The 26,260-nt window shown below is 32.7% G+C and overlaps 1 protein-coding gene across 1 annotated transcript; it reads left to right on the forward strand.

Moving 5' to 3' along the window:
• The first annotated feature begins 718 nt into the window (after positions 1-718).
• Positions 719-26,239, forward strand: LOC126748146 (MAP kinase-interacting serine/threonine-protein kinase 1). The gene is made up of 6 exons (XM_050457173.1): positions 719-1,009; positions 15,711-15,953; positions 20,845-21,386; positions 21,995-22,303; positions 22,366-22,560; positions 23,437-26,239. Exons 1-6 carry the CDS (start codon positions 964-966, stop codon positions 23,599-23,601), a joined length of 1,500 nt encoding a protein of 499 aa, XP_050313130.1. The 5' UTR covers positions 719-963; the 3' UTR covers positions 23,602-26,239.
• Positions 26,240-26,260: the final 21 nt, after the last annotated feature.

Genomic DNA, 26,260 nt, shown 5'->3' on the forward strand with positions numbered 1-26,260 from the left:
GTGGTGGTTGCATACAAACTGATAGAAAGTTCTTCTGTCAAGCTAGCGTCCTCTCGCTTGGCAACGGAAACTGTTTTAACTAACTTGACAAGTTTGAAGTGCCTAAGGCGGGCAATCAAATTTAATCTGATAATCTTATTATTTAAGAACAATATCCATGTACACAATACAGCGCCACAGAATATACATGTAAACGTTGTTTCCAATCTAAGCGATACCCTTAACCGTGACGTCATTTGACATTTTTGACAGTAACCGTTGGTTCTTACTAACGCATTACACTTGGACAGGCTAATAAATATGGAATAACATAACCTAACTTTTTTTCGATATTGATCCTACGTGAGTGAAACTCTAAGGGGGTCTTTATATGATAATCCACATGTTTAAGAATTTAGGCGTGTTTGAATGAATACGCATTAAAGCGAAAAAAACATATATTTATATATTTTTTGCGCCTATATTATAAGACAGATTAAGTAGAGAAACAGAGATTATAATTATTTTTGAAAACTGTTTCTTAGTAATTCGTAAAATTATAAAAGTTTGTGCAATTTTAAAAGTTATCGAATGTTCCCCGTATAAGAAGCAAAACAGAAATCATCCGATCTACAACGTAAATAAAAGGTGGCGGGCATGCGCAGTAATAAAATGACTACGTGCTGTTGGGACTCGAGTGTTTGGGGCGAAAACAACGCTGCTCCCCTCCTCGTCTCCGATCCGTTCCTCAGTCGGAATTTTAACATCAACGGGAAGAGTTTAGTTAAGATGAGTGTGTAAACCAACGAATTTTTCTTTGTGCCTAATAAATTTTTGTGTGACCGGCCGTTTACATCTGTTTGCCACAATAGCGGTTTTTTTTTCCATTACGATCCCGCTTTTTTACAATTTATGTTGATCGGATCATTATTTTGTTTTTCCTATACGTTCATATAAGGCAGCTTTTATTTGCAAAATTACACGATGGTTGAGAAGATTATCGAAGAAACTGAAACCTACGATACAGCAGGTATGTAAAAATTTCCTGTCTGCTTTTTTTTTGTGATTGGTTTATATTAGGCAGAATTTGTGATAAAATCAAGTCGGCTTCTTTGTTCTGATGTTCACTTGTTTTTTTTCCCGAATGCCGAAAAATGGCCGTGTGTTTACAAAACAAAACCGGATTATCCATTCGTATTTTAATGCAGTCTAATAAGTCAGTATTAGTAGATATAGATATAGATACAAAAATCGGTTTACTTGAAAGATTATTTGAAGAATTAAGTGAATAGACACAATGTGCGGCTACCACGTTTTAATTGCGTAATTCTCACATTTCTGGAACATGGTGCTTGTATTGCCATCTCCTTTTTAACTGCTGGATTTTTATTAGTTACTTCCTAGTTATTTTTTTTTAAATGTGATGTGATAGTTGTTAGACTTGGCAACAAGTAGGAAAAAAAAATCAGTTGGTATCTACTAGGTACCTGCCTCCCATTATTAGTTTTATTAGAAGGTCCAGTGTTGAAGAGATGGGTAAATATTGTTTTTTTTTTTTAATGTTATGCAGCAAGTACCTATATCATTCTATACTCAAGAATTTTTTATTACCCAATATCAAATTAAATAGATTTAAGGTGAGTGGTAATATAGGTATCATTTATTTTGTTCCATGAAAGAACAAACAAGAAAGGTGTTCAACAAATCCTAATAGTAGATATATAAAATTATTTAAAGACTACAGTGGGGTAGAGTCTAGGGGGCTAACATCCTTTGGAACCAATTTTTGAGTTTTAAGTAAGATCCTCTTAAGCAACATGAAAAGAAATATATATACATTAATTAGATAATTTTTTTTTTAACTTATCGTAAAGGAAAGTATGGTATATTCATTAAATCAAAGGCAAATAATGATTTTTTTTTTTACTAACTTAGATATCATGCATCTAGTATCAGTATGTGCAGTTTATTTATTATTATCAGTTATTTTAAAAACATTTTATTGTTATAAGTAAAATTATTATATACAACGTTGGTTTACTGTCAATAAGTACATTTTTGCATTTAGTGGTTTACTTGTTTTGGTAATTATTCATTTCACTCAAAACTGTACAGGTAAAACAGTAAGGGCACAAAACTAACAAAATGTTACTTATCTGGTTTTGGCAGTAAGCCGATGACATTTACACCATGATACACTACATGGATATAATGACAGGACAAAAATATATTATATGTAATTAATGTATTATTCAAGATTTAAATTACAAACAGAAATTTAAAAAGTTATTCAAGTTTTATCACATTTTTCTCGAAAACCTTAAGATTATGTAAGAAAAGTATAGATGCCTTTATCGGTTTCTCTAAGGCCGTTGGGCTCTGGTAACCCCAGGTGGGGCATGACGGGTCCATCAGGAGACCTAGAAAGAAAGAAAGAAAATGTGCTATATTATGTAAGACATCAAAATCTTATGTACAAGCATCCTAAAAACTAAAACATTCCAAATTCACTTTAAATTTCAAACAAACATAACATCTAAAACACTTTACCATAAAATTTACACACATTACCGAAATTAAACATAACAAAACAGATTGAGAAAAAAAAGCATCTTTTTGATAAATTTCATTAAAAAATAAGTAAAGCTGTCAATAAAACAGAATTTAGAAGAAGTAAATTAAATTATTTAACAGGAAACAAAACTAAAACACTAAAATGATGTCAGAGCACAGGTTAAAAGGTATCATTAAAAAAATCGTCAAGGCTATAATATGCCCTGGATAATAAAAGTGATTTTAATTCCTTTTTGAGTTTCTTAACTTCTAAAATTTGTCTGATACATAGAGGAACATGGTTGTTTTTTTTTTGCTAAGGTATATAAGTGAGTTCTTGGTGAGGGAGGATGTAGGGATTGGTAAGGGAAAATTGTTAACCTGGCGAGTCATATGACCAGTGTTAGAGGAAGGTTTAGGACATTTATGAATAAGAGTAGCTGTTTCTAAGATAAAATGAGTTAGGATTTTTTGAGATATAAAGAGAGGTTTACAAGAATCTCTTAACCCAGCAGAACATCGGTATCTAACTGCCTTTTTTTGAATCACAAAAATTATGTTTAATAATCCCTTGTTGCTTAAACCCCAAAAAGGCAAGCCATAACGAAGATGGGACTCAATAAGAGAAAAGTACACTGAATGTGCAACTACCCCTCCCAGCTCATGCCCCTCCATTCTTACTGCAAAGCATCCAGATGATAATTTTGATGCAAGATTTAGGATATGATCTTCGAAGCGAAGGCAACCATCAATGGTAATACCAAGGAACTTACAGCTTTCTTTGTTTTGCAAGGGGGAGTTTTCACTAAACATAAGGCCCTGAACGTCACACTTAAATCCCATAATAAAGGTTTTGCCCACATTAAATACAAGCCTGTTTGCAGCACACCACTCCGATAAAATCTTAAGATCCTTAAAAACCTGGGCTTTAACATTATCGGAATCTCTATGATTCCACAAAATGGTGGTATCATCAGCAAATTGAATCACTTTGCCCTGCAGTTTTAATGAACCCAAATCATTTATATATAGAGCAAAAATAATAGTGGTCCTAACACTGAACCCTGAGGTACTCCAGTTTTAAGGGATCTGAAATCGGATAAACAGCCAGACACTGTAACTCTTTGGGTATGATTAGACAGATAGGATTCCAGCCATTGCAATGCCACACCTCTAAAGCGATAATTATTGAGCTTAGACAGCAGTATTCCATGATCTACACAATCAAATGCCTTGGATAAATCGCAAAACACTGCCGCCGCGGACTTTCCAGAATTTAAGGACACATAGACACTCTCTAAAAAGCCAAAAACAGCGTCATGAGTCCCTTTTCCCGTTTGAAATCCAAATTGATTTGCAGATAAAATTCAATTATGTTGCAAAAAAGACAAAATTCTGATTTTTGCAAGTTTTTCAACTATCTTGGAGAGGATAATATAGAAATTGGACGGAAGTTACAAGGCTCACTCAAATCTCCACCCTTATAAAGAGGGATAACCACTGCCTCCTTCAAACATGCTGAAAAGATGCCATTATGAAAGGAATTGTTTATGGCAGAAGCTAAGGCATTCAATGCTGAGTCAGGCAAAAGGAGCAGTAATTTTGATGATATCCCATCCCTATATGCACAACTAACTGCCTTGGCAGCCCACTGTTTCATCAATTCAATTCAAGTATAGATGCAAAAACTATAGACTTTTTTATCACCTATAATTTTCTTAAAAAGCATTTTTTTCTCAGGCAATTATTTTCTGCAAAATGATTGTTTTTGATTAACCCTACCCTTATCCCCCCACACAACTTACCAGTAAGAAATTATTACTGGTAAGTTGTGTGTTGTAAGTTTATATTAAGTATATGTATATTACTAAATATTTAATAAAAAAGCAGTGCTATTAGATTGGATATTATGAATGAAAAAGAGGGAGTTTTTTAAAAGAATTTCTTACTGGGAAAAGTTTGGGGTGGGTGGGGAGGGGTAAGGGTTGTGTTGATGGAATACAATGTTTTTGCAAACAATATATGTTCAATATTTAATCTAATAATACTGTTTATTTAAATTCGATATAATTTTATTGTATAAATATTTAGTATAAAAACAGCATTATTAGATAGATTGATAGATTAAAGAAGATGGAGTTCAAATTTTCTGGGTAATAAACTGACATTTACAAGTCCTGAATGTGCTTTTTAAACTTTAATCTACTGTCAATAAGTTAACCTAAAAATTTATTAAAATTATTTTTATATATAGTTATATCAGAAATGTAGATATTTAAAGGATGATTGCTAGCTAGTAAACACAATTAAAAGGTTACTGATTACTACAAATGGGCATAGATATATAATATCTGATCTGAGGAAACAAATCAATTTCCTTGAGACAAAAAGATTCTCAAATTACACTTTCCAAGGCTTTAAGAATTTTAAGAATTAAATTCCTAGGAGTTAATTAAACACCTACTGTACAATAAATAGGGCTATCTCCAAAAACCCCATTTTTACTGAACTACCTACTAATTAATCAAACCCCTATTTAACCTGTCTACACTTAAAACAAAAAATAACCATTGCAAAATTGATAAATATAATTGATAGCAGTGAAAATATGCAAATGCTATATTAATTGACTCATACAAGACCCAGTTTTTTTGCCAGTCATTGATCTCTATTATACACTATTTTAACTGACATCACCTTCATAAAAAAAGTGATCTTTTAAAAACATTATATAAGCAACATTTATCCATATTGCACCTATACACGTTGGTTTTTTCCGGTTCATTTAAGCGGTTATTTCCGCCGTACAGAATGATGCAACCGCCATGCAAGAAACCTTTTTGCAAGGGGTCGTCGGGTGGTCGATTTTCAACCCTCTTTAGTTAAAAGATTAATTTCATTTCTGGAAAATTCCAGTGACTGACTGTAATAATACTATAGTAATAACGTAAATATATATGAATAATTGTTGCACAATACATTTACAGGTTGCGTTTGAGTTATATGAAGTTCAAGTTATGACTCACCATACCAGGCATTGTTTAGGAAGGATATGTTTTCATTGATAAAATTGTTTAAGTTTTTGTAATCGATTTAGTTATGGATTATTAATATCTGGACAAAAGAAATATTAAAATTCCTTGGGAATTTCAGGAGATACGGGCATTATATCGAATAAGTATCAGTGGTTGCTGGATATTGATCGGATATGAAACTTTTAAAGATTAAATTTTTTACCTGTTGCAAAATACAACGCATTAAAAAATATTCAGCGGATTAAGAAAAATATATATTGTATGAAAAATTGGAAAGTCAAATTGGCATCATTGCCTGATAGATTGCAGCTATAGGCTTATTCTAGACCTTCTATGTTTCAAGGGAGTATATTGAATAAAATAAGCACGATTTATTGCCTTTGATTAATTTATATTAAAGTGTGAATTTGAATAAAAAACGTGCATTAGATCACATTCAAAAGTGAAAAAAACCACGTGGTTCGTCTGATTTGACTGGAACTGTGCCAATTAGAGCGGGTTTCCCAGAATCCCCACGTTTTATTTTATTTCTGAGTGCTCCCATTATTTACTGCTTAAAAAAATATATATACTTATATATAATTAAAAGTGATTTAAAAGATGACAACTCTATTGTTTAAATTTCATCATCTTTTAATAAATTTAATCATTTTACCGGAAATTTTGTTTGGGTAACCTTTAGTAGGTCAGGTGCTTAATGTTGCTATGGAATATAATATAAAATTTGATATCAAACCAATTCATCTGAGAATTAACTATTTTTAAATGGTCGAGGCCATTGTTTTTAATAAAATGAATTTAGCTTCAAGTATGGTGGAAAAATGTCTCAAAAAGTATATGCAAGGAAAGTATAATTGAAAATGTGGTCCAATACTCTTTAAGCTCTTTACCAATCTGTTTTTGAAGGTGGTAGACAATGGTACCTCTTTACCATGGTTTCTCTTTACCAATGGTTGATGGTTTTTAGGCATTCTTTTAAATACCTCTAAGTCTTCTATAATGACCTTTTTTCGAGGAAATAAGAGATATGCTTCAATTTCTATATAAGTGTAATACAAGGACTGTATGCATGAAAAAGACTTGGGTGTCATAGTAGAGGGTAAACTGGCATTTACAGATAACATTGTTGAGTTGGTTAATAAGACATTTAAAAAATGTGATTTATAGGTCAGATCCACTAGGGATGTTGTTTGACAGTCTGCTGTTGTCAGTGATGGAGTATGGTTGCATTATATGGTCTCGACAATATGAACTATAGAATTTGTGCAACATACATGCTCTTCAAAAAGCATGGTTATTATTCGAATCAAGACTATTATTGCAGTAATTTAATAGGCTTTCTTTGGAATATCCTCACACCAAGATTTGTCTTATATATATGTAAAAGATTTTAACCAAGACAATTAATTCTCTAGAAATACTTTTCACCAATCTATAAAATGTGCAGATTTTTTTTAATGTATTTTCATTTGTTCATGCTAGTGACTTAGATTTAATTAGCTTGGATAGAATCACAAAATTTGTAGCACAAAATTTTAAGCTTTGGAGGTATAGTTTGCATTAAATTTTTATAACCACATAAAGGCAATTTTTAACACAGCTATGATTTATAAAGCATAATAGCATAAAATTTTTTCCCCTGAAATTATAAAACTTTTACATTATACAGATGTTCGCCTTGCTTAGCTGTATATAGTGTGGTCTTCAAATTAAGATATTGAAAAATAAGTTTTTTATATATAATTCTCTTAAGTTGACCTATGATCAGAGATGTATTTTAAGTACATTTTTTTGTTTTTGTACCAATTAATTCATTGCTTAAGAAATCATCATGGTGTTACCGTTGCATTGAATGAATAAATTAATTAAATTATTACATATCTGCTATTTTCACCTATTTTAAAATATATTTAAGATAAGTTTTTTCCATTAGTTTATAATAGGTATGTGAGTCAACACATGTACTATTTTCATAGATTACAAGTCCATTAATCACACATTTTTTTTTAATTTCTAGCCAATATGCTTTATTAACATTACTACTACTAGTACTGTTCTAAATAATATTGATTTTCTTTAATCCTATTATAGGCCTGCCATTAAAACAAATTATATAATCCTTTAAACACCTTATTTTATATAATCTAATCCTCTTTAAGGTTTTCAGTTTTGATTGCACAGTGCATAAGCTTAAAAATTAAACCTGCTAGTCACGTCACCGATGCAGCTTTGTCTTTTCATATGGCTTTGTACTATTTCCCAATTTATTTGTGCAAAATTAAACGGGAGTCAATAAACTCTTCCAAGGTTTTGATGCAATATATTCTTTAAAATATTTGACTATTTTTTGTTGTTAATATAGTGATTACATGATGCGGGCATATAAGTTATTTTTAGCCGGTTATTTTCAACTGGGTCATTGTTCATTTCACTTGAAAACCCATCATTTACACCTTGTTCCTTTCAAAAAAAAAAAAAGTCAATTGTTTTACTGTATCAACTTACAAGGCTAGTTAATATTTTTTTTGGAAAAGTGCTGAAATAGAAAGAAACCCCTAGGTGTAAATATACATTGGGATCTATTTCTAACCAGTATGTCATTCACTTTGGAAATTTTGCTGCGCTGTTACATCCAGGTCCGATGCCAAAAAAACCCGCATAAAATTAAGACAAAGATTTACGCAAAAAGATGCGGATCGAGCCGAAAATAAACAGGGAAACAACGAACTTGGACAAGTGTGCCAAAAGCGTACTTATAAATTTAATTGTAGTTTTACGTCTGGATGGCGGATAAGACATTATTCGATTTGCGTAAAACTTTTGATTACGTTCGTTTTATATTTTAACGGAAGTGACTTAAATAAAATGTTATTTATCGTTGTCACGCCACTTTTACGATTTATATTCCGTCTAAGACATATTTACGACTTATTTATCTTTTATACGAAAAAAAAAACTCTGCTGCGTAGTTTTACCGCGATTTTTTGCAAACAAACCGCTAATAATTCCTTGTCGACTATTTCATTATCAAGGCTGTTTTGTTAATTTTTTTTTTATCTCCGTTGGAACTGAATCCATGTTTTCTTGGCTAAAAACTGTCATCGACACTCTCCCACCATTTTCGTTCCAAAACGACGAAGGCAGGGTTAACATTATTTTCCGTTGCCATTTCATTGGGTGTAAATTGAAATAAATTGATTATCTCGGTTTAGCACGACTTGCAAGTCAAGGTAATGCATTTTTTTTAATAGTTATTTCATAGTAGCGCTTCAAATTCAACCTTAATTTTCAATTTCGCCTCACTATGTAAGAATTGACACTTCTTTTGCAGTGTTGCCAAGTATTATTAACTCTTACGGGCCAGTTTTGACATTAAAATACGCCACCTTTTGAGTTAGCGTAAAACTATTATTAGGAAAGTAATGAGGAGGTTACTAATCGACACCTCGGTTCGGGCAAGTTCGGCCAGATTATATGTTGCTTTTTTTTGTGAAAATAAAAATTAAAAAAAATATTTAATTAAAAAGAATAGTTAACAATATTCGTTTAGAATAGAGATAAACTCAACTGAAAGGGAACACGCACGAAGAACCAAATATTAGGCCATCGAGATCACACAAATCAATTTATGCCCTTTTAAAGTAATGGGAGTTTGGAACACATGGATTTTTTTTTACCATGTCTTATACTCTTTTTTTTAGCCATAGTTAAACCCCATTTCATATTTAAATGCGCCACATCTGGCAACTTTGTCAAATGTTTGAAAAATGTCATTTTGTTTTAAGGTTATGTTAAATAAATATTTTAAGGTTATGGTTCTTGAGGTTATGTCTGTTTTTTTTTTTGGTGCTTGAGCAATTTAGGACTCAAAAAATTATATCCTGGAATTCCAAAGTAATTTTTTGTCTAGAGATTAACAATGGATAACTAAATTGGCTTATAGCCTCGACAAACTAAGGTTTTTTTGTTGTACAAATTAATTAAAAGGTTAACTTTTAAAGGTTTTGAATTGAACATTTTTCTGTAATATATAATAAATATCTAAACGAATTTGGAAATGATGCAAACCTCTACAAATGAAAGTTTTTTGATTAAAACTTTAGTTTAATTAAGATTTAGTTGTCAGTTGTTAATAACTGGACAAAAAATTATTAGGAAATTTCAATAGATACGGACATTATATCGATTAAATAACAGCGGGCGCGGACTATAAATAGTTTCCTGCCAAACCACATCTGCTGCGTTCTAGATTTGGTTGCTGCATATCGATCGGACGCTAGGTTTACACATATGAAAAAATATCTAAAAAAAAACACAAAGTGGCAACATCGGATACTTGGAATTTGGAACTTTTCTTTTAGGAATCTTTTTTAGGAATGAACGCAAAGAAAATAGCTTCACAATTCGGCAACGCTGGAGTGATTATTTTGATTTTCCTGAATAGGTTGTGTGTCAGATGTCAATAATTTGACAGTTAATTATAGACGTCAACGTTCTTAAATTAAAGGGGGCAATTTGGTAAACAACTTTAAAAAAGTGTTATATTTTTTTTTTATTTAATATAGAAATACAGTAAAAATATGTTAGATCAATATAAAAATAATTAGTCCGCGATAATACTCTAGTATACTTTTAATATTTGTGTCCATAAGTAAGTATAAGCATAGGAAAATCATGCTTCATATACAACATAAATTCCCCAGGAGCCCCACTGCCTTACTGAATCCAGAAGCTTTTCTCTCCTGAAAGTGAATGATTTGAGAATTTTTGTGGCTCAATTGATACAATTTGATTCTTAGACCTTACTACCCGAAGGATTATGTAACTATGTAATTTTTGTAATAACCAATAACCCAGCCCCCAAATGATTCTGTTTACATCATCAAGCCCCTCTAAATCATTGCAATTAAGACTTAACAATAGGGCTCTAGAGGACCAAAAAAATAATAATTCTACTACCGCGTTGTAAACAAAAAAACTTCAGTTATATTTATACTTAGATAATATTTAATGAATGTATTATCGTCGTAAGCAGCCAACCCATCGAGCGGACGGAGAGACGTGTATTATATTTCAGTCACTGTATGCTTAAACGTTTTCTAGAACATCTGACTAGGCAAGCAGGCGTTCGAGGCTGGTCGTTAGCCCGAGTTTTATACAGCGTAGCCGCAAAACATTATGTTCGAATTGGGTTTTTTATTTGTTAATTACGTTACATTATTTTTTTATTGAAATAAACGGCAACCCTAAGGGTCAGGGGCTGAATATTTTATGCGGCAGGTCATAAATAATTTCTCACATGGACTTAATTGATACTCAACATGTCTTGACGGCGTAATAAATAATAAATAAAGCGAAAGTAATCAACGGTATCATAAAACCGTCACCATTAAAGTGCCAAAAACCCAAGTGGGTATGAAACAAACAGGAGAAGTCAAAATATTTTTAACCTTGAAGCAAACATTCAAGTTCAACTCGCGTACACTGGGTACTACGCCGGTCAACTGGAACCAATAAAATAATAATAATTATTATTATTACTACCACGTTTCAGTACCACCTCGTAAGAGTAAACAGTTCCTTCTGTAAGTAAACACATAACTATCTATCTGGCATTTTATAGGAATATGTGCTTAGAAAATAGAAATGAACCGGCCAAACGTGTTTATATTATACATATCTATTCGATAAATATCGCCGTTGACGTGCGGCCAAAATCTGCATAAATATAAAATGGCGCGTAATTAAATTAAATAAGATTAATTATCCTCAGGCTGAGTTAATGAGTATTTTATTGGGCCAATTTGAAAACTCACTTAAGTGAGAGATGTTGACTACAAAAATACAATAGACCGGAGCAAATGTATAAACATTTGAACATGTTTGCCTCCTCCTGCCTGCCTATTCATAAGTATCAAATCAAATGAAAAATTGCTTTATAAAAAGAGCTCATTTATGTAAAATACGCTTTAAAATGTGGTTTATTACCTGCCAGAGTTGTTCTTAGCCAATGGGTCTCTACAATGCAAATTCACTCAACAGTCATCCTTCTTATATTGTTAGACATAAACTCGAACATCACATAAAAATAATAAAAAAAACAATATTTACTGTTCTGTCAACTTTTGGCAATAATAAATATACTCACCGGGGAACTTCCGTTCCCTTGCATCATCTTAGTCAACATCAATTTACACAATGTCACATTTCAATATATATATATATGTCAAACATGTTATCTTCCTTTATTTGACGACTAGCTAGTGTCACCTAAAATAGTAAGGGCTTCCCCAGACGCTCCACTGCCGCTAAACAGTAAGCATCTCAACGAATTAGACAAAGGATATATTTCTACTATATCCTTCTGTTTATTCGTGTCAATCGAGCCCCAGGTAAGGCCCCCAGTCTTACCAGACAGCACTCGAGGAATTGCGCATTCGTTCCTAATTGAACAGAGGCTTTCACACCTACTTGTGCGGGCATCTTCAAGATGCGCAAACAGATCTGTACAAACTTCACATAATGGCCACATATCTACTCAAGATCAACTATTTCTCACATATTGACCACTATTAAATTTAGCAGCCTGGTTTAACCAGTAAACACAACTCTTTTTCCAACACACCACCTTACACACATTTCTCTCAAACGTTACTTTCTGACTGCCCCGCCAATTAATATTTTTGGGTGTCCCCTTAACTCAATGAATATTAGAGATCTTTAGCAATATACGTTATTTTAAATATATCAAGTTATTAATTGATTATGGAATTAATTAAATTGAGATAGAATTATTATAGATCATTAAAAGAGTTTTGTTTTAAATGAGAATACATATATTAAAATATAAAATAAACAAATATATAATATAATAAAATGATAAAAATAAAATATGTTTTACATTTATAAAGCTGTGGATAAAAAAAATCAAGAAAAAAAATTGACAGTGTAGTGAGTACAGATATACAAACATAAATATAGTATATCATCAACACATCAGGAGATCATTGTTATAAGATGATACCATACTACATACCTAAAAAGTACCTGTGAGCAAATATTTTAACCCTAGTTATTGTGAATGTCCAATAAAAGTAAGCTATTTTAGGTTTATAGGACCTGTACGCAATACTATAAAACTATCATTAAGACTAACATCCTTAAAACTATAGACATCAGTAGGCCTTGTTAAAGAGTTGTTCTCAAGTATGATTCGATCAGGGCAAAATATATCCCCCTTGCTGGCCTAAGTAAATTCTGGTTACTTTATAACATAGCAAGCAGAAGCCATTTTTTTCTCACATGTTCCTCAAACTTCAATCTAGTATCAATAAAAACCCCCAAAAACTTATAACTATCTTTATTCTTCACTTGAAAATTGTTCAGGGTTATGTCTGAAATGGAGTACTTAAATGATAAAATATTGGTCTTGGAGATATTAAAGACTAACCTATTACTGTTGCACCATTCCATTTTCGCCCTAATATCACGATCAATTGACGCATATTAAAAACCAGACTGAGCCTTGAGGATCTCAAAAAGATTCAAAAACAACATCATCCAGTTATTATTATTATTATTAAGATAACATACTGGACCATACCCAATGTAACAAAAACTAATGATTCACAATCATTAAGTAGCTGGTTTGCACATTTTCAATATAATAATATTGATGATGATTCATTAGTAATTATATGAGGCGTAGAAACAAAGTGATAACCAAAAAAGGGATTTTTCTTTTACGGCTCTCTAAATATCCCAAAGTAATAAGGTAAAAGCAATAAAATAAACCTAATCTAAAAACAGATAAGCTGAATTTATAATTCAACTCGTCCGTTCTGGTTGCTGGTTTAATAGTTCTTTGTTCTCGCATATGGAGGTGTGTAAAAAAAAAATGGCTACTGCACGCTCCTCAGGTGAAAATCTATGAATGTCATATCGGGTAGGTTTCCAAGCGTGATTCATTTAAATAAATTCATTATTGTTCTGCGATCGTCAATAACTGGCCTACTTCTTGAAGCCACAACAAAACAATTAAAAAATAAAATAAAATAACCGCGCCGGTAATAAATTTTTATCTTTCAAACTGGTTTGGTGGTTTGTTCACCGACCCGCCCACAGATCATAAAATCAAATCAGCCCGGTTAAGTAGGCAATTTATTTGGAGGTTTCCAATTATATAAAACATCAAATCGTGTGCGTAGTTTCTTTATTTAATAGATTTTATTAAAAATATATAAATTATATTTTTAATAAAGTCGATACAGAGAGAGAGAGAGAGAGAGAGAAGTTGCCAAGGAAGAAGCAATTAAGTAACGAAATCTTACAGTAATGGTGTAACTGAAATATTAAGGCCCAGTAAAGGCATTCCCTTGAAAATTTGCTCACAGATATTTTATATAATTGGATTTTTCAAAAAGTTGCCTCACAAGGCTTTTTGAAGAAATGATCTTTCTTTGACTACTAATCTCCTATTAGGAAAGTCAAAGCCAAATATCGCTTTATTGTTTTATTAATTAACAAAATAAAGAGAAATGAAGTACTACGCAGATTTTAACAGTAGATCCAAAAGCATTTACAACAGATAAAATAAGTAATTAAATTCTAAACTGCAGTCAAAGTAATAACAGCAAGTAAAAATTTGACATAAAAACATGAAATTCATAATTATTTTACTAGAGATCATGCAAATCAAACATGTTACTCATCAACAATGAAATCTTTATTTTATAAGGGCTTAAATGAGTATAATGATTTAAGAATGCAAGAACCGTTGCAAATATTAAAAAGTTATTAGAAAAGCATATTCTCAACAGATAATAATATTTCTGTGATATTTAACAATCCCTGTCAACTGGTATATTATGTAAAAGTGACGTCTAATGTATAATAATATACTTTTTTTTTGTATTAGGATTTCCTATTTGAGACAATAAATAATATGTGCCCAGTGATCATATTTTTTTTATGCCAGGGGTTATAGGTCTTGAATCATTTAAAAATGATCGACTCTTTAATTATATTGAATGTAGGAATAGATAGATACAAGAGCAAATGCCACACAGCAGAGACAATCCACATAAATGACTTACAGACTGTCATATTTAACACAAATATATACATCTCGTGAGAGTTGTTGTGCAACTTGTGAACCCACAAAAGAACATTTTTCAATGTTCCCCAATAGCAGAAAACTTTTGTTCATTGAGATTCTGAGAGAAAGAATCTTTGACTGGAACCATTGTTTAATCTGCCAAAGGTCTGTAGTTAAAGGTGTAAGAAGGGATTCACTGTCAAATATAGTAAATTTTCCCTGTATGCCCAAATTTGCTAGATCATTGATATAAAGGAGGAAATAGTATAGGGCCTAGGACAAACCCCTCCACTCCACAATGTATCTTCATAATTCACAAAGACTCACTGTTGATGATCCCTAAAATAGGAGCAGAACCAGGAAAACACCACTCATCTTATGTCATAATGCTGAAGCTTCTTAAGCAAGATCTCATGGCTAATGCAATCAATTTTGAGAAGTCACACAAAACAGCTCAACCACCATTTATCTGGAAATAAAGCCCACTGAGAAAATTGTAAATTACGTCACTTGTGTTTGAGTTCTCCTTGAAGTTGAACCTCACTATACCTGCTTCTCAATTAGTATTGAGAGGAAAGACTCTCCACTGCTATACACCTGTACAATTCATGAAGGAAAATAATGTGAAAGGCAGAAATCCCTCTTGATAAGTGATAAACAGATTAAGTGGTCAAAGACCTTTATGACAAAAATCCTTTTTTCAATATACCGCCCAAGGAGTGAAGTTGATAAATACAACATTAGTCACGGTTGATCTCTTTCGTGTGAAACAAATAAGGAGGGCAAACATTTGAGAAATTAATTCGCTTTATAATCCCCAAGTGATTGATGGAAATATTTGTCTATAATAAGCCACTCATTTGATACCATTTATAGGACTTGTGCAAACAAATAAAAGTTAATGTGTTTTGATTCAGGTTATTTTGCTTGACTGGATTATTTTTATAACCCGTGTCACATTACATAAGATAAGGGGGATAGAAATAAAAAAGGGTTTGCATTAAATATGGTGTTTGAGTGAACTAATAATATTTTTTTAATTTTAGACGCCGGCTTACAATTAAGCAACAACTCGAACAGTAGCATCGTTGGACGCGGGGGTGGGACGTGCAGCGGGGGCAACGGCAGTAGCGGGGGCAACGGGAGCGCCTCGGACTCCGGAGACCAGGGCGAGCCCCTCGACCCTCAGGCCCGGGCCCGCGAAATCGCCCGCCACAAGGAGGAGGCCAAGAGGAAGCGCCGCAAAAAGAAGCGCACCGGCTCGTCCCTCGTCTCTTCTTGTTTCCAAGGTAAACAAAACAAGTTTCAAGAAATTTTCATTCAAAAACTACAAAATCAACTTAAATTTCGTTATCAATAAGACTTTTTGCCAGGAGCGAATTAGTACGCCAATGCGTATACGTACACTATAATTTCAATAACCCCGTCACTGGTTCTGTCTGTCATTCTTGTCGGGGAGCCACACTAGTTTTATGCACAAAGCAACCACTACTAGAGAGGTGTCCTGAATGCTTGAGAAAATGTTTAGCGCCGCCAGTGCTTGGGGCGGTAACTACCACATTCGGCGGGAAATTTGAATTGCTCATTGTTTTTTAGCTATTATGATCAAGTTTTTAAACTCACCTCTTTATTTCTTCAATGTAGATTTGATATAAAACTCTTTGTTTATATGAGAGTTTCAGTCCTCATTTTGTTTCTAATTTTTGTGAACAATTTTATGCAGCAAACAAGACAGATTTATTACTCCCCATATTTTAGGCTATGTAGTGCTTTTAATAAAATAAGTTACATTTTATGTGCTGCTCTATATTGAAATTTATAGATAGTGGGTGTAAAAGCCATAAAGGTATAAAAATTCCCTGAAAATTTGTTATGCATTAAAATAATTTGAGCTTGGCAAAATCATATTGATCAAACCACTGACTAAAATAATATAAAAATACACAATGGCTACTGAATGACATAATGATATTAAGTCAAACTTGTTCTTATTAAAGCTTATTTTTATATAAATAAACCAAAAATTGTAATTTATATAAATGACCAATCACCCAGTATGAATACTCTTTGAATCTACTCTATCTTATACTGAAAAATACATATAATAAAGGTGTATTCTATTAAGAGATGAATTGAAGAGTAAGGAGTGATTGGAGTATTTTTCAATAGTATAGATTATTGATTAACTTGTACACCACCAAGAGTTACAAATCCCTTTCACAAGACACACACACACAGGTTGAGAATAATGGTCCCAAGAACAGTTCAGTAAAAATTTTACCCACCTACCTGCACACAAGACTGTAAATCCATTCCTATAAGAGCAACTTGAAAGTATTTCTTGTTAATGAGCCATTTTATTCTTTGAGTGAATGTAAATGTATGAATTTCTTCATTTTATATTTAGTTAGACATGAAGTAGGAAGGAAGTTATAGTTAATAAACAGCTACTGGTTGTCAGAAAATAAATCACAATGTCTGATGACTGTAGTCACAATTTTAGTAAAAATCCCAATTTTCAATCAATTAATGCGAAGGTTGATCTGAAAGTGGCAAAAAACTCTTTCAAGGTTCATAAACCGTTTGTCTAGTATAAGATTCTCTTTGGTAGAAATAATCTTTTTTTTTTCAACTAAATGGAGGTCATATATATATACTAAGCATAAACAATATCTATTTTTTTTAAATGTATTTGCCGCACCAGCACGCATCGCAATCGTGCTGCTAAAATCTTGTATGAGAATGGATGTCTGAATATTTGAACAAGATAACGCCAAAAATATCTTATACTTGCAAATTATCTTTTTTTTAGTTACACGTGTTTATTTCAAGTTGTTTTGAAGAGGATCAGAAGTCAACGTGAATAAAAGTCAATCTTCTAGCCGGTAAATGCTGCGCATAAAACAGAACTGACGGAAGCCTACGCATTATTTATTCAAATTTCTATGCGAGCAAACACAATATCCTTGAAAAACTTGTACATACAGAATTAATTAAAAGTCCTCACCGTTTTAACAGTAATTATAGTGACAAAATCGTATAATATAAATTTATGCCTTGTGAATAATTAAGGGCTGCGGGTTGGGATTTTACTGCAGATGAGAAAGGGTTTAAAAATCGAATTGTTGTGCATCATTCTGCTATTATGGGGGTTACAGAGAATATTCGTCTGTAATTGTTGTACTTTAGTTGCATAGTCCAACAAAACTTCCACATTAAAGATTATTTATGGTGCACCAGAACAATAGAAGATAATAACATGGTGATGTCTATAATGTATTATAATGATGCTGTATCTATAGATGTACCTGATTAAATTCACCAAATTCATATATTTTAACAAGCATGTTATTTATTATGGTAACGCGGGCCCGGTGACGTCAATGTGAAACATCTCAGTGGAAAAGTAGATTGTTAGCTTCATTATCAAATTTGTGTATTCATAAGTTAATTCCGAAGCCTGATTGGTTGTGAAAGATCATCCTATTTTCAAGCCGAAAGGTATCTATTTATTTAATTATTCGTGTCTGTTTGTTGAACTATAAAATATTAAGTTAACAAACATGCGTCACGTCACGCATGACCCGCTAAGCAGCGTAATTTACTGATAACCAAACATATTAGATATGGTTTAAACAAAAACAGATCTCGGATATATATGTCTAAAAATACAAGCAATAATTGCTGTTTTGGTTTCGGTTTATTTTTAAGTAAAAATTGCGCATTTTCTCGATTATTGCCTGGCTCTGTTTGATATTCCATAATGTGTTTACTTAAACAGTAAATGATAAAACAAGGCATACTACACTAGAGATATTTGGAGATAATAACACAATAGTCGACATAACATACGACGAGATGAAGTGGGTAAACATGAGGAGTGTACACAGGAAGATTTTTTTTATAAAGTCAATATTTTTCTCAAAAATTCATTTTCAGCTCAAAAGGGGGTCAACAAGCAAATGTGTTATCACACGGAAGTTATATAGAGAAAAAAATTATCACAAAAGACTCATTTAAATTAAATCACTTTGATTGGGTGACCATATTGTTAGAGCTGTATTGTGCAGATTTATGAGAGTCTTGATTTTGTACATATTTAACCATAGACCATAGAATCAAATAAATGTAGTCAGGGTTTAAAATAATCAATTTAAAAATTCTTCAAGCTATTTGTGCAATAGCTCTGAGGGGGAAGGAGTGCTTTTTATTATATATGTTTATAAGAGAAAAAAAAGTTTTATTTGGATTCCAACAATATACTCATTTTTGTAACATCCTGTATATTCTATGGCTATAGAATATTATTTAAGGTCCACGAACGTGGCCTCCGCGATCTCCCGATTTAAACTCATTAGATGTTCTCCTCTTGGGTTACCTAAAATAATTAGTTGATACTACTTCAATTGAAAATGTTGAAGAGTTAAGAAATAGGATAGTAACAAGTTGGGCAACAATTTGAAACACAGCAGGCTTTCATCAACACTTTCAACAACTTGTATAATCTCTATATATCTGGTTTGTGTTCGTGGTCATGTTGATCACTTTTCCTTTTTCTAAAAACCTTTGATTTTATAAGAATTAAATGAAATAAATAAAAGCGTTGTCGAACATAGTTTTATAGGAAGTTTTCTCAATATTTTCACCCAAGGAATACTTAATTTTCGTGTAATATTAATGCCTCACCTTGTATATTAGCATTGGGCTGTCTTTCAAAACAAAATGGCGCCATTTTACCTATGTCTAATTTGAATTCTAGCAGAAATAATGATTTTTGTCCATCAACATTCATTCCAACCTGAACTTATTAATACCTAAATTGTTACTCCCATGTATTGTGAATTATTCATTTTATTATAAAAAGAGCACACATTTTTAATTGCGTTTTAAACCAAATAATTGGGTTATCACGTTGATATGGCCTTTTTTTTTATTGTTCCCTTATCATAAATGGCTAATTGTAATTTTTTCAATTTTTAATTGATCCTACATAATAGCCGAGTGACTCACATAAACGATACCAACCATTTTCGCGGTCCGGAATGCGAAACAATGCATTCTCCCTATTTTATAGTGGCACTTTATTACGGTAAAAACAATGCAAATCAATAAAACGTAACGCATTCCATATTATATAAGTTTATATTCATTTTTTTAATACGTTTCGACGAAAACGCAGTTGAAACTTGAAATTATTGTAATAAGTATGTTAATCTGACCTATGCAAATCGTGACAAGTTTCTAAACGAGTTACAAATATGGCGGATCAGGAACTATGCAACGGGGGCGGGCATTGAGTCATATAAATGCTCGGATTTACAATTTTTCAATAGAAGAAGAATAATTGTTTTTTACACTATTACTGACCTGTTTGATAATGATTTTATTGAGCACCTCAATCCCAGTTTATAAGCATTTTTTTTCATCGTTAAGTGCATTAGTTATTTTTAAAAACACAATGCAACTTTTCCGCTGTTTCCTAGAAAAATATCTTATCCAGTCCTCCTGAGGCTCCCTCAGGGGATTTTGCTTTAAAAATAACCAGAGCGAAGGCGTATATTTAACGGAGATCTGTTTTGTAAATAAAATATTTAAAAGAAAAACCCTGCTGATCCAACAATTAATATAAAGTGCATCTGTTTGAATATCGGTACAACGTAAACCTATTGTAAACAAAGCGCAATTCTAATTATAGATGTTGTTTTCAACCATTGGACGAACTAGAAATAAATTATCTGCTGTATTACGAGTACATTATACATGACCTGTTCAAAAGTTAGAAGTTAAAACTTGTCCGTTGCATTTTTCTTGTGTTAATTTCGTCATCTAATTAGGCTGCTCGTTATTAATTAAATGTATTTTTTTTGTTGAATTGGCTTGTAATTAGTTCACGTTTTAGTTTATTAAATTACATGAGCTCGGTAAAAAAAAGGACAAGCATAGGTCAAAACGCGATATGGGGAACAATTTTATAAATTATTTTGACTACGTACTCCTTAATGTCCTTGTATTACTGATTTATCTTATTATTTTAAATTATCTCGAACATAGGAAGGTCGAAGTAATAGTCAGTTATAAACTGATAAAATATTATTTAAAAATATCTTATCATTTTTATAATAATATTATAGAAAATAAACATACTGATTTTAAAAAAATATATATCTTATCCTTTTCTAGATCTGTACAAGATGACGGGGGAAATATTAGGTGAAGGAGCGTACGCCAGCGTGCAGACCTGCGTAAACCTCTACACCGACCAAGAATATGCGGTGAAGATAATCGAAAAGGTACCAGGCCACGCACGCGCCCGCGTCTTCAGGGAAGTAGAGACTTTCTACTACTGCCAGGGCCATCCAAACATCATTCAGTTAACCGAGTTTTTCGAAGACGAGGAAAAATTTTATTTGGTTTTTGAGAAGATTAACGGAGGACAGTTGTTGAGGAGGATCCAGGAGTACAAGAATTTCAGCGAGGCGGCCGCCGCGGAAATAATCCGCGAGGTGGCGTCCGCGTTGGCGTTTATGCATGCCAAGGGCATCGCCCACAGGGACTTGAAGCCCGAGAATATCCTCTGCGTTTACAAGGATCGCCTTTGTCCAGTCAAAATCTGTGACTTTGACTTGGGATCGGGCATTCGGTTCCAGGCCAGCGTCGCAAGCCCTTTGGCTACCCCACAATTGTTAACGCCGGTGGGTAGTGCTGAATTCATGGCACCTGAGGTAAGATTTTGTTTGTCAAGCAGATTTATCTGTGAATAATCATGGTAACAGAAAAAAACAAAATGATTAATGTTCTGCTATTACTTCGAAATGCAGACCATTATATTATTTATTTTACCATTATTTTTTAATAGCATTTTCCAAAATAAATAATGTTTGGCATATTGCCGTAAATAAATTTTATTCTTTAAATGTCCTGTATAATAAAAATCCAAATACTAGAGATCCGTTGATTATAATGACCATTGAACAGGTCCACTTATTCCAATCCATATCGTGGGAAAATGTTCAGTTAGCCAGTTTTCTATTATTCTAGCATTGTGATCCCAAGCAGGAGACATTAAATTCGAACCTGCCTTGACGCTCTCTAGAAAGAATGAGATGAGTGTTTTCTTAACTCCAAAACAATTGTTTACTGACAATTTTTGTCAGTAAACATAAATTAATAGTGAGAATCTGAAAACAAACAAAATCCTTCTCCTTCAATATCCTTAATAGGAATTTATTTACACAGATGTTACCACATCTAAGTGCCACTCTTACAAATTGACTATTCAATTATTCAAGATAATTCATATTGATTTAAACTCGTTTTTCTTTACTTCCAGGTGGTTGAGGCATTCATTGGAGACTCAGACACCCAGGCTTACGATAAGCGATGTGACCTTTGGTCGCTCGGAGTAATAGCTTATATCTTGCTATCCGGTTATCCGCCATTTTATGGCAAATGTGGCGAGGATTGCGGCTGGGAAAGAGGCGAGAATTGTAATGCGTGCCAGGATTTGTTGTTCCACAGCATCCAAGACGGCCACTATGACTTTCCTGAGGCGGAATGGAATCAGATCTCCATGGAGGCGAAGGATTTGATCGCGAACTTGTTGATTAAGGACGCGAGGAAGAGACTCAGTGCCCAACAGGTACTGCTGGATTTTCTTCAGTTTTTATCCTGGAGGTTTATTTAATTTTTCTCTATTATTAGGTACTTCAACATCCATGGCTAAAATGTGCTAGTGACGTGGCATCATTGGAAACGCCATCAATTATTAAGAAGAATAACTCGGCCAAGGAGCTGAGTCAGTTTGCCGAGTCCGCCATGGCAGTTAACAGGGTGTTTCAGCAACATTTCAGTATGAATCTGAATTATTTACCGCCAGAGGCAAGGCCCATTAATACGGTAAGCTTTTATTTGAAATTTAAATTAAATCTAAAAAGTACAAATTTAATTAACAAATTATAGTACGTTTTTGAAGCATAGTGGATCAATGTCTGTGTGACCTTTGCATTAAAAATTCTGGCCTATAGATTATTGTGTTCACTTATATTTTTGAGAAATTTTTAGTTGCAGTGACAATATTTGTAATTTTATCCCTAATGTAATAATCATGCAAATAATTATTTTAATTTACATTCCAATATTAAACATGTTATTTAATTGCAAGTATCTGTTTTATTTTTATTTTCTTCATTTTTTAATTTATTTGGACGTTGTTTACTACTTTAGGTAGTATAAAAGAAATATGTCTTTGAGTAGGTGCAAATAATTAAATTGGAATATTGAGCTTTGCATTTTTAAAAGTCTTTTCTCTGTTATTGTGTTAACACCTTGACTATATCCATTCAATAAAAAAGTGAAATTGTATTTATTATATTATAAGAGTAGTTGGAAAATACATGAATGAAAAAAAAAACTTAAGAATTCTGCTGTACTTTGCTAACTTTGAATCTATCGCTATATATAGCATAATATTTTGGGAAAAGGATAGCATGTTATAAAATGTTTTTATTGTTCAAAAAAGCTTAGTAAAAATTAGAGAAAAAAATGCGTTTTTTTTTTCAAAATTGTAGGTCAGGGATTAGAGATTTGGATATTTTGACCAGCACAATTATAACACAAAAACATTAAACTTTAAGTATCAACTTCATAAACTTTCGCTAACAGAAAAATCTCCACATTTTGCATGTATAAAATTATTTAACTCCCTACCAGAACACATAAAAAGGATTGTACCAGTTAAAGGATTATTATTTAAAAAAAATGTTTTTATTTTAGGAGGGAAGTTCACGTCCACTTCATAAAACTACTTGTTCGTCCGCCATCTTGTTCGGTCTCAGTCCACCGAGCGAGAGCAAATTGATGCAACGTCGCTTAAAGGGACGCTCGCTGTACCTACAGCCACATCCTGCGACCAACGCCATCTCGAGCCCCACCTGCTAGTACTGCATAGCAAAAAACAGTTGGCAACGCTGCTGGCAGTGAACAGGGGTGAGGGGGCGCAAAAATCGGTTTGGGTGATGACCAACAACAAAAATGGAGCTCTGGGTCATTAAAGGAGGAGGGGTCGAGAATTTTAATGAGTGGGCGTGTAATACAGACTAAATAATTCAGGTTATTGACTCTGGCTGTAGTGGTTTCTACATATTATTTGTTTACACCGTGGGAGTAATGTGTCTTCTATGCTTAGCTGGATTCATTTCGTCTGTATCTAAAGTCACTTTGGCGTGAAATAATGTACAAAATAGCGTAAAAATGTACTTATAAGTGAGAGTTTAAATGCTATATTTTATATCCTCGTTGGTGATTGTAGTTCTCACTCGTTAGGATTCTGGTAGTTTGACCTCTGTGGAAAATAACAGTAGTAAATCATTGGTCTCCTAACATTTTGTCCTTCAGTTATTTATTCATTTTGAGAGTGAGAGGAAAAATTCATAGGTTTGTGAAGAAAAAAAAGAGGGAAGATTATGAATGTACGTACAAGGCGCGTCTGCTAAAGCGCCTGATAGTTTTGATAAAAATGAATTGTCATTTGTTTTATTATTGCTGATCTACAGACCGGGAGTTTTTGACTCGGAACTCTTACTGATAATATGGGTCAAATTTTCAAGGGTCTGTGGATGTAAATTTTTTTTATTGTGTATCCTATTCTTAAAAGAAAAATATTTGCTTTGTGTACTACCATATAAATTTTATTATGATTGATAAAGTGATCAGGATTATTGGCCGCCTTAGTAGACACGTTCGCGTATTTGTTGATTTATTTTTTATATCTCAATGTTTGTAATAATATTTTTATTGATTGTTAAACAATCGCATCACCCAAATCTAAAAATTTATTATTATTATTATTATTATAAGGTTTCTCATGCCATGATTTATACAATTAATTTTTTCAAGTTGTGTAAGCACAACCAGAAGTTTGTTTTCTTTTTTTATACATTTTATATTCAACGACCGAAAAGTCCGACTGAATACCCGAAGATCCCCCATTTAGAAGATGCTTATTTTAATGTTATTTAAAAAAATAATAAAAACCTAAAAAAAATGCCAAAGCATAGTTTACGGGAGCTTCTGGGTTCACTTTGATCTTCCGGTCCAGGCCTAGTTTATAGATACTGCGCTTGATTTTTTAATACTTTTGTATGTTTTGAGGTAGATTGTGCTATCCAGTCTACGTTTTGTGATAATAAGTAAGTTGCATCTGACAGTGCGATTTAGCCGCACGTGATAGACTGTAGACCGCCGTACCTGCTTTCACTTCAGTGAGATACGGAACATTAAAACTGTAAAAATACACCGCAAGAAAAAGGCGTTTTGAAAATGAAAACAATATTAAGCACGCGAACATTATTCAAAACTGTGATTTTCAATATTTTATAGTTTTAAGTAATGTTTCGTACATAGATGAATGTTTTTTTAGCCGTTATTTTCAAAAAGAACTTTTCTTGTCTTGATAATGTGAAGATCCTAGGGGCGCGCGTCCCAGTCACGTACTGACAGTCCATTTGTATAATTGTACAAGTCCTACATAAGTTTGGGTATTTTTTTTAAACGATTTTTGTATCTTGGCTCAATATGTATTTTTTGCCCCCCTAGATTTAAATGCATCGGATACATACTGACACAATTACGCAGTCTAAAATATCGACAAAAAAAAATTTTTCCCTTGTAAACTTATATAGACTTAATGTGGGAGGGATAGAGAGAAGTTTACAATCTAGGCAAAAATGTCAATTTCATCTAAAAGTTTCTTAACACCATCTAGGGCATGAAACTAGGAATAATAAATTTTGGATTTGATATTGTGTTTCGTGATTCTGTCATTATGTTTATCCAAACTGGGGTTATTTCGTCAAAGAAAGTTTATTAAACAAAAAAAAATGACAAACTGGCATGACATGGCATATGTAATTATCTTATTTTTGACGATTCATTAAATGAATAGAATGCTCAACTTCAGGTCATTGTGATAAATCAGCAATAAAATCTTGTTTCCAGGAAAATTGTCTTTGCCAGTTTGACATTTTCATCTTCCAACACTCAGGGTTGTATTAAGTTTGAAGCGGGCGAGTTGACTAGCTTACAAAACTCGTATTGGATGAATGAGTAGCCGAATGACTGGCCAAAAAGCGAATGAATGCAAAAATATCCCTAAGTTACTGACAAATCAGAGTATTCTTCTTTTTAACATCATCATCAAAAGCATTTATTGCTGCATTTCGCAGTGCAACCATCGATTGTTGTAATTTATATGACCATGAGTGCCATTGAAGAATTTTAGTGTTTACTTGGTAAGAGCCTTGTGTCCATAAAATGGAATATTAAAAAAAATATCTGCTCACTTACAGTAAACGCTAGAACTCTGAATTACAGTGTTGTTTTCTACTTATTTTTCTTAAAAAGAATTATGTCTTTATACCCGCAGATATTCATATCGCAAAAGTTTGTGTTAAGGAAATTTCGTCTCGTCAAAATATCTTTTTCACTTTCAGCAGCATACGTTTTTTTGGGAGAATAATTTTAGAAATTTCTGTACCGAGCGTGCTTTAATTTCTTAAATAAAGACCGATTTTTCTAACTTGTGCATTTTTATTCGCCC

This window comes from Anthonomus grandis, chromosome 22 (genome assembly GCF_022605725.1).
Source record: "Anthonomus grandis grandis chromosome 22, icAntGran1.3, whole genome shotgun sequence".
Lineage (NCBI taxonomy): Eukaryota > Metazoa > Arthropoda > Insecta > Coleoptera > Curculionidae > Anthonomus > Anthonomus grandis.